Genomic DNA, 15,659 nt, shown 5'->3' on the forward strand with positions numbered 1-15,659 from the left:
ATCTGTAGTGTTCTAAAGCTTTCTATCTTTTTTTGTAACTGACTAACTGCTATGTAATCATTACCTCATTGCTTCAGTCCTGGATCTAGATGAAGTTCATCGTATTTCAGCAGGGGAGTTATATAAAAGTCAGGGTTATGAATAATTTTAATTTGCTACAGATTGTATAAGGGTAAGTTTTGAGTGTGCCTTGAACAGATGAACATAAAGCCAATATCAAGGGATTTTATACAGTTTTACTTATATCAGCAAATACTTTTTCCCCACTCATTACTTCAGAGCAGTAATAGGACATTGTAGGCTTTCATAAATCCACAACTGTAGATCTTTTCTACTTAAGAACACAAGGAAGGAAAAATGTTCCTTCTGTGCAGATTACAGAGAAATGTCTGAAAATTGCCTCATGAAAATGTCTGAAATACAAGTCTAACCAAAACAGTTAATGCATGTCCTCCTCCATTGTACTCTTTGTCATTACCTATCCTGAATGTGGTGTGAGCTTTTGGCAGTTTAAAGGTTAACTTCAGCATAGCAGGCAGGTATGTAAGGCCCACCTTGTAGGCGTCTGCCTGTGCTGAAATCCGTTTAAGCCACTCAGGTCTTGTTTACTTCTGAAAGCCAGCCTGCATGCCTGCAGTCAGTAATTGTGGTGCCCCGTGATAAAAGTGTTTTGTAATCAGCTGTGGTCCCTTCCCTGCACTGGGAAGTTGTAGTCAGATACCTTAAGGCCTGGAGAGGGGAATGAAGGAGAAGCCCTGGAGCCTTCTTCTCCCAATGATTCATACTGCTGCTTGGAGGCAGGGAGTATTGTGATAACCAGGATGTGACGTGACTGGAAAGGAAAAAGCCCTAGGAAGACCGAAGATGTGTATGTGTGAGTGGTGAACGGAAAAGGCAAGGTGGAAAAACAACAGCTGCAATCACTTCCCTGGGATACCTTAAGAATAAGTGTCGATGAAGGATATAATTTCTCTCTTGTACAACTCATGTTTTCAGAGAGCTATGGTGGTCTGTCATCCCGAAACTCCAACATACCATGTACGTGCTGGCCTTTTCTTCTCAAAGGTAGGAATGATGTGTGTGACTGAGTCTGACTCTGGAAAGGAGCATGGTAATGAGTGAGACAGGAATTGGAGACTTATCTGTGATACAGGATATACAGTATGTCACAATTTATACTGCTTCACCTGGCAGTTTATCACGGTGTTGGCCTGTAATTACAGTTGAAAGGTTTTATTATTCCTCAGGACTCTTTATAACTGCTGTTGTGAAACGTGCTAGTTGTTTAGTTTTTAACATGTGAATGTTCACTAAGTTTGGGTAGGTAAATGTTCATTCTGTTTGACTCCTATTTTGATGTACGGTGATGAAATGTCAGCATTGTATTTTTTGGTGGTGGCTGAAGGCAGGCCCAGGCATTTCTAACATTTTTGTGTGCGAAACCAGTTAGAGAGAATCTGGAGGAAGAAAACCACACATTGAAATTAACCAACTGTGGAACAAACCTGTGTATAAGCCTTGATAATATTAGTAACCAGTTATTCTTTTGTGTTGGTTTGTGATTAGGTAGGAGACAGAACTGTTTATAAGGATAAAGCTCACTAAATGTCCTTTGGTTATTCGCTCAATTACAGCAACAACATGTGAAGGTAGTTGAAAACCAAATGCAGGAAGTCAGAGATTACATTAAACTTTTAGCAAGGTTCTGTAGACGGTTCAGTCAACTGTAACATAGATAATTTCAGGATAAAATCCCCCTACCAGGTCAGACCCGTGATGTGATAATATTTTGTGATTTTATGTGGCAGCATTTACTCTTAAACAGGACAGTCTTTTGAAAATAAAACTGTAGATTTAAAATTCACTCAGCATATTTATCCTACTTTCTTTATGATACGTTTTACCACCTGGTCTTTATTAATGTTTTGAGGATAAAAGATTAAAGCTACTAAATTAATTTCCTCCTTTATTCTATATCTGCTTATCAGACATCTTTGTCTTAATGAGGTTTATAATACTGCCTTGTAAAAGCTAGGGATACATGAATGAACAAAATAAATTTTCATTTGACTTTTTTGTCAAATCAGCATTCTAATGAGGATAATTCAGTGCTATAAATATGGATTTGATACTGATGGTGTTAACATATCTCCACATTGTTATATTGTTCTTTTCTCTCCATGCACCTTTTACAATATACTTTCATTTCACAACCTTATAGCACCAATTGAGCAAGGTAATTTTATTGATCATATCTTTCTGACATGTCAACCTCATGTTGTTACTTTTTAACTTGCATGACTGTATTCCGGGTCACTGTGAGATTCCTTCCACTGCCACAGCTAGAAAATGAACAGAATTGGGTCACTGATAAATCGTATGTATAAGATTGTCACTGGCAGTTTCCGGCTTGTGCATAATTATTAAATTGTCCGGTTCGTGCATAATTTCTGGCTTGTGCATAATTATTGAATTGCTCTTATTCTGCGTAAATTATGAACTTACACTACATATATATTTCAATACACAGTTTAGAATTATACATTGTGCTTAGAAACCTCATGGTCAACATTTGATACATTATCTTGTCTTATTGAAATAAGTTATGACAGTAATAACAATGAAACCTTTGTGTTCTTTCTGGTACTGTCATTAAATCTGATACTGCAGGACTGCCCCAGAAGCTTCACAGCTATTTTAGATGAAGTGATAAACATTATTTGTTTGTGTGTCTTCCCCTGGGCTGTGTCTTTACCTCTTTATTTTATAATAAGCGGCTGCTTTGTTTTGACTCCAGACAGCAGGCTGTGAAAGATAAACTTGAATGGAGGACAGTTTCTCCCATCACATCACACAGATCACAGAATCTCAGGTTTTAAATTATGAATGCTTTCTGCATTTGTATGAATACAGTGTAAACAAATTGGTTATCCATGGCTTAGCTACCTTTTAAGCATGTTGAACTTTGATAAGTTTTATGGTGTTGTATTGATCACTTTTTGTGACTCACAGTGAAACACTTGAATGACTCAATGAAATAGATTGAAATAGATTGGAACAAGTGACGTAACCTATTCAGTGTTAAGTCTGGTAAAATCAAGGAAGGAAAACCAAGTAACCAATGTCCTTGACAAGAGAACAATTAGAATTGTGCCTTTGGTGCAGTATGGTGGATGCTGGACTAAGTAAAAAAAACACCATGTGCTGTCTGGAGACGTTTTGAAGCGGGTAATACAATACATAACATGCAAACACAGTCTGTCAGTGTTGGGCTACAATCTGGGAGACTTGACATCTCACCTCAAAATCGATTGGGGGGGGGGAGGTGCTCTTAGACCTCATCTCTTGCCCATTCTGCTGGCTAGGAATGGAACAGAATCTCACAAGACAGCATCTGCAACCTGGTGCAAAGCATCTATCACAGATGTACTGTACAGCTTGTATTACTTTCAGCAGTGCCCCCTAGTACATTGTACTAGCCTACGAGTTTTACAGTACAAATGTTAGCATAATGAACTTACGTATGTCTGTGTCTGTTTGATAAAATATCACTACACCAGCTGCAAAAATCCTGTGAATTTGTCGGACTTCTAAGTGGCATTTGTTTTGGTGCTCTGTGCATTGGCACATACTAAACTGTATATACTGTACTGTAATATTTTCTGACTTTCCACCTCATTACTCCTTTACACACATGAGCAAAGAGGACTAGGAGTTTCAGTGGGTATTCTCACATTCCATGGTTTATATTCAGAACATTATCTCTTTCTGCAATATCGCCTAATCCCGGAGTGCAGGGCAGGATATTTCACCTCCTGCCTTCTCTTTGAAGAGTGGGGGGATGCATGAGCCCAGTGCTCATCCGCCCTTCTTAATTAAAGGAATGTTTGATGGAGCCCCTTCGGTTTGAACACTTAGTGTTCAACGTTAATGCCTCAAAGGAATCTACTCGTGAAACTTCATTTTTAATTATGGGATATGTGTAAGTCAGAATGGGAACAACTGCTGGTCAGATATAGTTGACTTCCTGCACTACTTTCTTACAGCATGGATTAGCTCAGTGAACAGCAAACAGACAGTGTTGTTTGACCTCAAATCTTGCTCTGAGCCAGGATCAAGATTTTAAAAATGAAACCCCATATGGCCTTGTTTTTATGGGTTTTCTTTGGTCATTTTAAATCAAAATGGGTTTTATAAGTAGTCTGTATGTATAATCTGCTGTATCCATTTCCAGTGCAGTATGTACTGTCCTTTTTAAATTCAAGGATTTGTAGGTTTATGGCATTTTTCATGTTACTTTTGGCTTTCATTACTTTGGAAAAAAGTTAATTTTTTTACTAGTAAAATGTAGTGTTGTATTATAGTAGTTGTGAAATCTGAACTGATTTAAGTAATTTATCTGACCTACTGTCTTTTACAGGGAACTTTTTCTTATCTTTGTTAGAACTACAGTATAAGGGCACTGAGGTCTGGGTGCTTATATGTCGTGGATAAATATTTCCTTCTCGTGGTTTGTGTTAGTGTATTTCAGAGTGTGTCAAGGACAAAAAAACAACCTTTTCATAGCCTTGTCTTTATATCAACCCTTGATGGTTCCTTTCAACTGTTTTTTTTAAATAGTGAATAAACAGTGCTTATCTTTGTCCACTATTTTTTTTTCTGTTTGTTTTCTTTATATTCAGAATAGGATATAAATTAAGTACAAATGAAAGCGATCCTGAGCGTATAGTTCGTATCAAAATAGAGAAACTGCAAAATAAATCCACAGCATCCAGCAGAATAAAGTCAGTGATCTCCTGTAATATTTACAATGCTCAACATTTGTATTGCCACTGTTCCTATCAGATGTTAATTCAATTTTAGCCAGCATACAGTATCAAGGACTGAGCCTGCTGGGGATATCTGTTAATACTGTAGTACACTGCGAAATGAAATTTGTATTTTCTCAGAATAATGTGGTGTTTAACAAACCAATATATTAACTATATCAATACATTTTCTTTTTGCTTGTAGAATATGACAGACACCTAGCACCCAGCAAAGGCATGGCAGCAGCTTACCTGGACCCTAACCTGAACCACGCTCTGGGCTTGGGGGCCAAGTCTCGGCTCAGCATGGGGATGGAGCGCTCGCCGGGGGCCCTGGACCGGGTGCTCAAGGTCTTCCACTACTTCGAGAGCAACAGCGAGCCCAGCACCTGGGCCAGCAACATCCGCCACGGGGACGCCACCGACGTCAGGGTGAGCTCTCGGCAACTCCCACGCCCCGACAGGGGACAAGAGTTTGTCTACTGCAAACACCCGGATAACAGTGTTCCTAAGCCGACTTAATACGGGCTGTCTCTGTGGAAAGTATTGTGCAGGTTGAAGGTTGTTTTTCATTTGCACCTATAAAGGTGTAGTTAAAGGATAGTTAAGAAGAAGAGTTAAAAACCGAAACGAAGCCGCCAAAATAGAGAGAGATCAGAAAAGAGCATTTAGCTCATTTGATTTTCAGGCCCGAATTGGTCCGAAAATCTCATTTATTTCGGAAGTCTTCCGAGGTAGATACTCTGCGAACAGATTTATTTTTTTGTTTGCTTTTAAGATCCTTTGCCATGAGTTTAGTGCTTTGTGGTTTTTACTCCTTTGTGTATGTTTCAGCGATCTAAAAATGACCTCTAAAAATGAGGTTAAACAGGTTGAAACCCAAGATAGATAAGTATTACAATAAATTGTTTTTGGTTTAATTAGTACATTAGTTGGGCATGTATGTTTTCATTTTGATATCATTTAATCTCTCAAAGAAGTTTGATATACTGTACATGGCACATTTAATTTAGGTGCCCCTATATAAGTGATGAATACCTGAGGATGAATACCTTGTCTACAAACAGCAGAGTATTAGAGTGCACACATACCACAGCAATATATGTCCACTCAGTCTGTAAGCTTGTGTTCATTCTATGTGCTCACACATCACCTTAACATATGCAAACTGACAAGCACACCTTTCTTGTGACACTTTTTCCATTTCATGCTCGGGATCTAGGGCAGCACAGTGATTTAGTGATTAGAGGTGCCTTCTCTCGTGTCTTCAGGGTAGCTCCATGAAGTTGGCTCCCCTACAAGCTGCACAAATGTTGCAATAGTGCAATGCACTATCTGGACAGCTCAAGCACCGAATTACTGAACACGTGGGTAGCAATGTCTGCAATAATGTTTCTCCATTTGCCTGGTGGGGCAGCGGTTGATTTTGTATTTAATACCAGTATTTTCTGTGCATTTGTATGAACCGAGAAATGTCTCCAATATCATACTGTAATCGTGACCGTTGCCATTTTAATCTTACAAAGAGATCATTAGTAAACAATTGCATTTTCTTCAAAAAGGCTTTAACTAGCACAGCTTAATACTTCACAGCTGTGTCAATATTTTCTATGTCAATATTTCTGTTAATATTTTCTAAAAATATCTATGAAGTGTTTGGATGTTCTCCCTGGGTTCATGTGAGTTTTGACTGAATGCTTTGGTTTCCTCCTACCTCACAAAGACATATTAGCTGGGTACAACTAGCTTTTCTCCTATGTCATCCCATCCAGTGGGAGAGAAGTCACATGCTTTCACTCCTGCCTAGAGCCCTACGCTTCTGGGATAGAATTAGACTTCCCATCATCCTCATCAGGGAGAGGGGTCGCTTGTGATGATGGACTTGAGAAATATGAAATTCATAAAAGGAACACGCGTTCTAATATTTTCTTTTACACCACTCTCAAACATGTTAGTCATTTAGCATGGAATAATTAATTAGGGTTGATAAGCCGAGTTTCTAGAGCATTTCAGTATATTTGAAGGTTAAAGTAATCAGGTTTGCATTAGGTTGCTTTTAGGTAATAAAAATTCAACACGGGTTAGTTGCGCTAGACTCTGAGTCATTAATAATTGTTACTGATATGCTTTGCTTCACTTGATAGGTAGTAAATTAAAGCTGTCACAAGAAATATATTGATTTCTGTTTCCCATCAAAATGAAAATGTATTTGACTTCTTTATTTGCCAGTGTATATACATTGGAGGGGATCAGTTCTTGACCTCTGTCTGCCTACCAGATTTTCATTCCCTACTGCAGTTATTCATTATCTATCCACACTTGCTGTCACTCTGCAGCATTTTCAGTTATTTTTTGTAAAGGAACATACAGTAGAGGTTGGTCTATTTTAAACCCATGAGTCAGTTTTCAGATCCATCATACTGACAGAATTCTATAGCTAATATTCAGTTGCTGTTCATGCCATACATTTTGACATTTTGTAGTAATAACATTGGCGTTACTTAAGTTGGCTCATAATTTTGGTCAAAGGTTGTTTTAAAGTAAGGTAATAGTAATTTGATAAATGTGTTACAGGACTGTCTTTGTTTGGCATAATAGAGTGTACAGAAAGTCAAAATACACCTATGTGGTGGTAAACTAAAGTCTTTTGCATGTAATAATTTGGGGTTACTGCACTTTTATGGACCAATATCATATTTTAATTAGATCTTAAGAAGGGTTACAAATGGTTATCTGTATCATCTTACCTGTCTGTATCCTAGCAGCTTTTTGACCCAAGCATCACACCGAGCCATTTCTCAAAATATCCGCATGAATCACCCACAACAATAATTAGCAGGCTTATAGTGTTAGTCCCACAGGTTTCTCTGGAATCCTGTTTACAGTCAGCTAACGTTATAGGCCAAGCTACGGGCTGTAGAGTTCAGAGTTCTCTGTGAGTGAGCATCTTCATGGGTTGAGATGAATTCATACGCATTTCCTGAAATTCTGGGTTTGAGAATAGCACTCTAAGGTTTACAGAATTGTCATATTTCTCCTTGTTTGTTATTGTGTCAGTAGGACAGTGTAGTGTGTACAAATAGTTTTACTGAACACTAGAGAAACAAGCAAATCTAAATTCTCCTAATTCACACTAGTGCAGAGTACCTGATGTAACCTTTCATTCACTGACAGTGCTCTGATCAGACTTAGCCAATCTAGTTGAATATTACTGTTACCATCACTGGGTGACAGGAACCTGGAGTTGGGGCATATCTTTTTCAGTCCCACACTCATGATTTACTTATCTTCCAAAACAATTACAGTGTGGTAAAACTGTAAGGCACTCCTTACAGTTAAAAATCAACCAAAATGTTGTTGCATCTGACTTTTTACATTCCTGTAAAGTTCACTTTTATTTTCATAAAAAAATAGAACTTTGTAATTAAGCACTGTGTACTTCTTCTTTATTACAGACAGTAAAGAGGTATTAGAGCAGAAGTGCAGAGCAAGGGAAAAGTCACAGTGCTATTCAGATGGTGATAAAAGAGCACTCTTTGTTCTAACACCAGTAATTAATCAACTTGTCACACAAATTAAGTTTTGCTAAACACCGCATTATTTTATTTTTGCAGCAGAATAATGAAAATTCTGTGGTCTCTTCTGTATATTTGAATTGTTGGCAGCTTAAGGGCACAGTAAAGATGTAAATATCTACAATGGAACACAATATTGTGCTGCTTTGGTGTTTCGGCGTGTTTTCATGTCTGATTATTCCTAACTAACCAGTGTACAATTAACAAGAAATGCTATTATTTATCCAGTTTTTAGCTTGTCTGTTACTGCTGGCTGTAATTTTAGCCATCCTGCTGCAGCCACTGGAGTGTTAACTTTTCAGTATCTGCAGGATTTGAATTGACAATGAATTCAAGGATTTCCTGTTTATATCCTCTTCTACCTTAAATATCCTGTATAATTATAGTGTCAAGAGCATCTTTCATGCAGCAAGTGTTTTGGTTCCAAAGGAAATAATATAATTATAGTTACATGTATAACTATATTTCGAGGATTTCTTCAATAGCTGGTTTTCTGTGGAGAAACTTCCTGCTTGTCTACTGAAATTGTTTTTTTATTGTAGATAGTGCATGCTACCCCGGTTCATGCTGAAGTAGCATATGAGAGATGGGTTACTTAATTATGAATTCCCTTAATATTAAATAACTTCACTTAATACAGTGAATTCACATGTATAGGGTATTTTTCAATCTGCAAACCAGATCTCATTAACAGATATTATTTCCTCCAAAGGAAGGTTTTGTATGCAGGCAAAACCATTAGGAAAATGTCATATGTGATGTATGCTGGGATAGGTCTCAGGAAACAGCATGGCTGAATTATTAAACATATCAGTAATCAACGTGGTCATACAAAAAGTTGTATTTGCATTTAATCAAGGGCAGCTTCTTGAATTGACTTCTATGAATTGTCTCTTTGAACACCACATTTTTTGTTACAAATCTCCTTACAATCTTATTAAGAAAATGAGTTTACATTTACCATTCTCTCATTTTCTATAATATACAGTACCTACCCAGGTCAGAAACATACAACTGCAGCTGGCTAGTAACTTGACCCAAGTTTCCGGCCCACAATGCCTGGATCATAGAGGTCAACCTGTACTGGAGCAAGGTTGTTACTGCTTGAGCCGCTTGGGAGACTCTGTAATAAAGGTGACCTTTGAAGGCAGCCTACGAGCTACAAAAGAATCTCTTAAATATGGACAGAATAGTTGCATTATATTACTTGTTGGCAGTAGTGGACATTTGATGCAGCCTGCCTGTCTAATAGTTACTCAGGCTGACAGTGTATTTCCTCTTCTTGAGCAATCACTGCTGCGTAAGCTTCTTAATCATCCTCAAGATCTCTTCTTATCTGGCTGGCTTGACGAAAAACTCATCAAATCAGAAAAGGCTCAATTGCTGATGATTTAAAGGGGCTCTTATTATTGTTGTGGTTTTTGAACGTTTATTGTTTCAACAGTCAGAAGTAAGTGATGTTATGTTACTCTTGAGCTCCTTCCTCAGGTGATTCTTATTCAGATTCAGGTCTGATTAAAGTGGAGGTTTTATGAATATTGCCAAACGGCTTTTCTAAGACCATAATGATTCAGTGTCACATTCTATAAGATTAACGTTTTTAATTTCAGTACTGCGGAAAAAGTCATCCATCAGTTTAAACCCCCCTCCTCCTATAGCTGTACAGTAAAGCCTTAGAACAAACAAGAGCACTGTGAGTTATTGGGGGTTAGGCTTAGGCAATTTGTATTTGCATGTAAATGGTTTTAATTTAGATTCAGTCTCTGCTTACAGATCTGCTCTTTCTTACCAGCATGCTTTTGTAAGTTGGCCATTGGAGAGTCGACAGGGCAGGGGTTTTAGAGGAGTCCTGGGCTTGCAAGAAGTACTGGAGAATACAGCCAATTTGCATGTTCCTTGACTGATTAGGTGTTTTGCAGTGTGCATGGTATTAAGAAGGTAATGAAAGATTTTAGTTGTACTGTGCTGATCTATAGGGGAATTTATGTTTTATTATCAAGTCTCTCTTTTTTTGGTATTGTGCATTGTAGTCTGTTTTCAAAGCACTTGTGTTTTTCTGGAGCTCGTGGAAATGATGAGGCGAGTTAAGTAGTCTTTCCTGGTAAGTGGAATCCAATCAATAAAACTGATACCCTGCACCTTAAAAGTATGAGGTTTTTCCTTTCTTTGTGGTGTTAAATTGATACTGCACACAACGGATTGTACCTCTGCTGAAAACATACTCCTCTAAGTACTTTGTATATAAAGTTATGAAAATAAAACAAATCGTTAATCTTTAGAATTAGAGCATAAAAACTCCACATTTTGAGTTCCGTCATATATTTTAAATCTCATAACGTCTTCAAATTTGGTTGAAGCAATTTAAGAATGTCTGTGCTATTCCACACTTCAGAATCAGTTTAAACCTGTTGGATGATTGTTGAAGGATTTGTAAAGTGTTTTTATAATAGTTGATGGTGTTGTATTGATTGAGCTGTTTTGCATATTAAATTCCATTCCTATAAGGTAATTTGAGATTATTTTGGTTGTTCTAGAGCAGTCGTTTGTTTTGTTTTGCTTTCTGAAGCACCTAAGGTTTGTATGTAGTATTTGATAGTGAAGTCTCACCTGGATTCATGTTTTCTCATTCACATTGAACATGACAAGATTAACTTCTAAATAATTTAGCCAGAGCAACAACAATCAAAGACACGCTTATGTTGTTAATTAAAGAAGTTCCTGATGCAGTGAACCAAAACAGGATGGATGGTCAGCCTTTCATCTGCAGGCTAAGAGGCCACTTCCCTTTAGCCACATGAGAGAATTCCTACTTCTGGGAATGCTGAGCTCTTGCAGGACGTTTTTTAAAGGAGAACTATCCAATCAGCCTGTATTATTTATCTTATACTTGTATTTTATTCTTTGTAAGAATATTTCTGACAATGTTGACATTTTTGGCATTGCTCTGGGCATAGGGGATTTTCGGTTTTCCCTATGTAAGTAATCAGTACCTCCTGTTTTAACATCACCTTGAACTTAGCCATTGTAATTTGTGTGGCATAGTCTTGGATTGTCTATGTGAATGTTTCTTCATTCATTCCGTAAAGCAGCTGCCAGATCAACAGTGTTATTTAGTGGCTTTGACATTGTGCATCTTAAAACCTATCCCCCAACTGTTTAGTTTGGTTCTGTAAATACAGAATCAGGTGCTGGAATGTGGGACTAAATATTATTGAGTAGCATCAACAGGTGGATAAATTCTCTCAGGTTGTGAACTGTATAATGACATCGCGCAGTGAGTTCACTGTCAACAAAAATTTGCCAGTTCCTAATACTGACATTAACAGCCTTCACGCCTATGTCTTTTCCGCTGAATGAGAGACTGATCAGGCCATCGTGAGAAAAAGCCACACTAGACAATAGGGTAGCTTGGGTAGCCAGGTGACATCGCATTATGGTTTTGTCATTCCAGTTTATGGGTCTTCTTAGACACCCAGTTTTGTTAGCAGCCATAGTTGTTGCTGTTCATACAATAAGTGATCCCTGAGATTCCCTCACTACATCTCATGATCCTTGGTGTCTGGGATGTTGAAGTTGACATAGCACAGGCTCACTCATGGGTGTTTTCCTTTCATGTGGTATAGTTGCTGCAGCCAGGTGATGGTGGTTTGGAGAAATCCTTCCATCTTTTTCACTGGACCATGGCATCAAAGCAGGGTGATCAGAACCAACTAGCATGGCTCTCACAGCTTTACACACATCACTGTGCAAACTAATCATACCAGTCATACATTGTCACCCTTGGAATCATTTTATACGAGGAGTGCAAAAGGGGGAGATCTCTTTTTCTGCTAGCATTATATAATTAACTTTAAGGGTGAAAATACATTTAGTTCTCTGTAACTATTTTAGTGTACGTGTTAAAACTGAGTTCTGCCATTAAGAAGTGTTTGCTGATTCTTTATATCAGCGGAATACTGATTCATATGGCAACTGCAGTTGTATGGATTCTCCGTATTGTTCTGTTAATTTATGCATCAGTTTTTCTTGCCAATTTTATTCTTTATATACAAGTACAGCTTTGGGGAAACAATTCTCAGGACTCAGTAAAATAAAAGAAAAATGATCAGTGAAGCACCCAATAGCCTTTTCAATGATTTTTGATGCCAGTTTGCTCCCATTCTACATTTGGCACGCTTTAATGTTTCTTCAGCTGTAGAGTATTCTAAGTTTTTAATGTAGCCAATAATATTTTAAGCTTTTGGTTTTGAAGAACTGCACTTTTACATATTAACCCCATAATTTCATAATGTAAAAATGTTGAAGAATGAAATTGAGATACTTCAGTTCATGTGAATGTTCCGATCTTAGCTCTTTTTGCATATGAGAGAATGCTGCATTTGTAAATGTGTGAGGGTCAGTATTAAAGCATTAAGTAAACAGGTAATGGGAGTCCCCATTACCTGTAAAGCGCTTTGAGTGGAGTGTCCAGAAAAGCGCTATATAAGTGTAAGCGATTATTATTGTTAAACATTCCACATAACTCCTCTTAATGCATAGGAACCATTTCTGTCCTGTCTGTTGTGCTTTATTTTGTGTTCAGTAATGCTGTTAATAGTGAACAGTGCTGTTCCTTTTCTCATTCTAACAAATAGATCAAAATGAGTTAGCCCCGTTCACAGAGTGGAAAATCCACATTTCTTTGCAGGTTAAATTTGTATACTCAGAGCAAAAACAGAGGGTTGCTTTCTCTTAATCACTGGTTGCACAAAACATTTTTTCCTGTACTTTCTTATATGATAAAAGCTCCTCAAATTCTTTCGCACTTTTACCAATTCTGGATCTCACCGTAGTGTGCATCTAACAAGGAGGACTGCCAGGAAGATTTTTGTCTTGTTCTTCGCCTGGAGAATTTGGAAGCTAGATTCTGCCTTCTGTTTTACTATTGACATCCTGTTTGTTGTGTTGTTTAGATGGGACCTTTTTTCTTCCCTTTCCTGCTCTTTAAAGTCTTATGTTTATGTTATGGAGTTGAATCAGTAAAACTCGTCTGGGCCACTGAGAGCTTTTTCAAGTGAAGAACTGGGACAACAGCATTTCAGATGTTTTTCTTATGCTCGCCTGCAGGCTTAGGATACATTAAAAAAAATCTTAAATATATATGTGTATGTTTTCTTTTGCTTTTTTTTTTGAGAGAGACAGTCATATCTCAAAAAGTTTGGTTTCAGCTTTAATGAAGTAGTAAAAAGCTATGCTTAGGAAAGTTAACATATAGCACCCGCATATAAATACAACCTTACAGCACTGTGCTATCAATATCTTTTTGTGCTGTATTGCAAATCCAGTTAATAAGTGGTATGCACGCATTTTGATTACATTGCAACATATAATTTTAACATTACCTTTTATTTTCATTTCAAGACATTTGTGAGTTATGTGGTATAAAAGTTGGCACACTGTTAAGTGTTATTTTAGTTAATATTGCTACTAAACAGAATTTTGAAAGGTCTGGTTATGTAATCTTTGCACTACTGTTGCAGTCTCCATTAATTTAACATACCCTGAAGGAGAATGACCATTATAGTTAAATTAACTACTGTAACATCAAGAGCTTTTAGAACTTTTTTTCACAAAGTGATGTCATGGGAAGAATCCCACAGAGCAGAACTTGTTCACAGACATGTAATGAGCACTAGTTTGCAATGTTAAATTGCCAGGTACAATTTTATTCCATTTTGAACTGAGACGGTAAAAACCCGTAATGAGATGGCTCAGGGAAGTCTTTAAATCAACTTCTTATTTTACAACACTTGTTTGCCTCAAAATGTGGATGAGAACTAAGGCAATTAACTTCAAGTACACAGTGGAACACATTTGTGGTGATAACAATACTTTGCTTAAGTTGATGTGCTTGTCGATGGTGATGTTAAAAAGGTAAAAAGGCGAGGCCTGAAAACATCAATATTAAAATAGCACGAATACCTGAGCTTAAAAATAAGTACAGTAAGATAACTTTCTAACAAAAATGTAAACCGATAGTTCTTTTCCTCATTATTTACACCTTTGACTGTTTGAAATGGAACCAAGTTAGTGACCTGGAATTGTCAGATAGTATTATATAATTAGAGAATATTTTCCCCTGAGCAGCATTTGCTGTTGCATCCGATAGCCAAGAAGCTGAAGTAATTTGGTTCCTGCAGTAAGGCAGGATGCTGCATAGCTTATACCACTTCAAGAATGACAGCGTTCCCTGGAGGAATCATTAGTATCATGTTAGTTCACATATCTAACGAGGCCGCTGCAATCATATTTGTAGAAAAGTAGGACATCTCTCGACCTTTACGCGCTAAATGTGCAATTCCTGTTGAATTTTGGCTAGGTTGTTAGGTTATTTAATTACATGCAATTTAGAAGTGGGCCCATCTGCATTGGATGGTCTGTGGAAGTCATAATAAATAATGGAAAGTGGAAAATGAGGGAAAAATCGTATTTTTTGTGGGCCTGCCCCAGATCATTTCCTGAGGATTCCCATATGTCCTGGAAAACCTGGGAAATTACAAATTAATTTCAAGGATTGGAAAGGTCATGAAAAAGAAAAAAAATGTCCTTGAAAAATCCTAGAAAAATTTGACAGAACCGTGTTAAGGGAATGACTAATATGTAAAGAAGGGGTATTTTGTAATGACACAGCAAAATGTTCATGTTTACGCTGAAGCACGAAGAATATTAAAATTGAGGAAAATAACTGATGATACAGCAATAAATTAATTATAGGAAACAGTACTGAAAGGACAGAGTCATCAAACCTCTATACTTAATTTTCTTGTCCATACTGTTCACTAGGCAGGAGTAACTCTTCGCTCACCTCCTTCTGGTATATGACACAGTACATAATGAAAAGAGTGTACTTTGTGCTAAAGCTGAAAAGAATGAAAATGGTTAAACAGATTTCTTAATATTAGTAGAATTTTGGTTATCTTTTCCTAGGCAAGTAGGTATATTACTGCACGCTGTGCATAAAGGGTAGTTCAGAAGTTGAATATATGGTTTATTTTTTAGAGGAAGAATGAAAATGTAGCGGGGCTGATTGTTAATATGTGATTCTGTCTGGACAGGGCATAATACAGAAGATTGTGGACATCCATAAAGTGAAGTGTGTGTCCTGTTATGGACTCCGCCTCAGTCACCTGCAGTCGGAGGAGATCCACTGGCTTCACCCGGACATGGGAGTGTCGCATGTGAGGGAGAAATACGAGCTGAACCATCCCCAGGAGGAGTGGAGGTAAGCAATCGCAGG

General features: G+C 37.5%; 1 protein-coding gene across 24 annotated transcripts in view; it reads left to right on the top strand.

The window, feature by feature from the left end:
- The window catches only part of LOC138241535 (focal adhesion kinase 1), a 163,557-nt gene that overhangs the window by 70,908 nt on the left and 76,990 nt on the right, over positions 1-15,659 (top strand). For all 24 annotated transcript variants that reach the window (XM_069195128.1, XM_069195116.1, XM_069195123.1 and 21 more), the window contains 2 exons: positions 5,014-5,240; positions 15,478-15,644. In XM_069195128.1, the coding sequence (XP_069051229.1) occupies positions 5,046-5,240; positions 15,478-15,644 (362 nt within the window). In that variant the 5' untranslated portion in view covers positions 5,014-5,045. The remainder of the gene's footprint in view (positions 1-5,013; positions 5,241-15,477; positions 15,645-15,659) is intronic.

Source organism: Lepisosteus oculatus, chromosome 10 (assembly GCF_040954835.1).
Source record: "Lepisosteus oculatus isolate fLepOcu1 chromosome 10, fLepOcu1.hap2, whole genome shotgun sequence".
Classification (NCBI taxonomy): domain Eukaryota; kingdom Metazoa; phylum Chordata; class Actinopteri; order Semionotiformes; family Lepisosteidae; genus Lepisosteus; species Lepisosteus oculatus.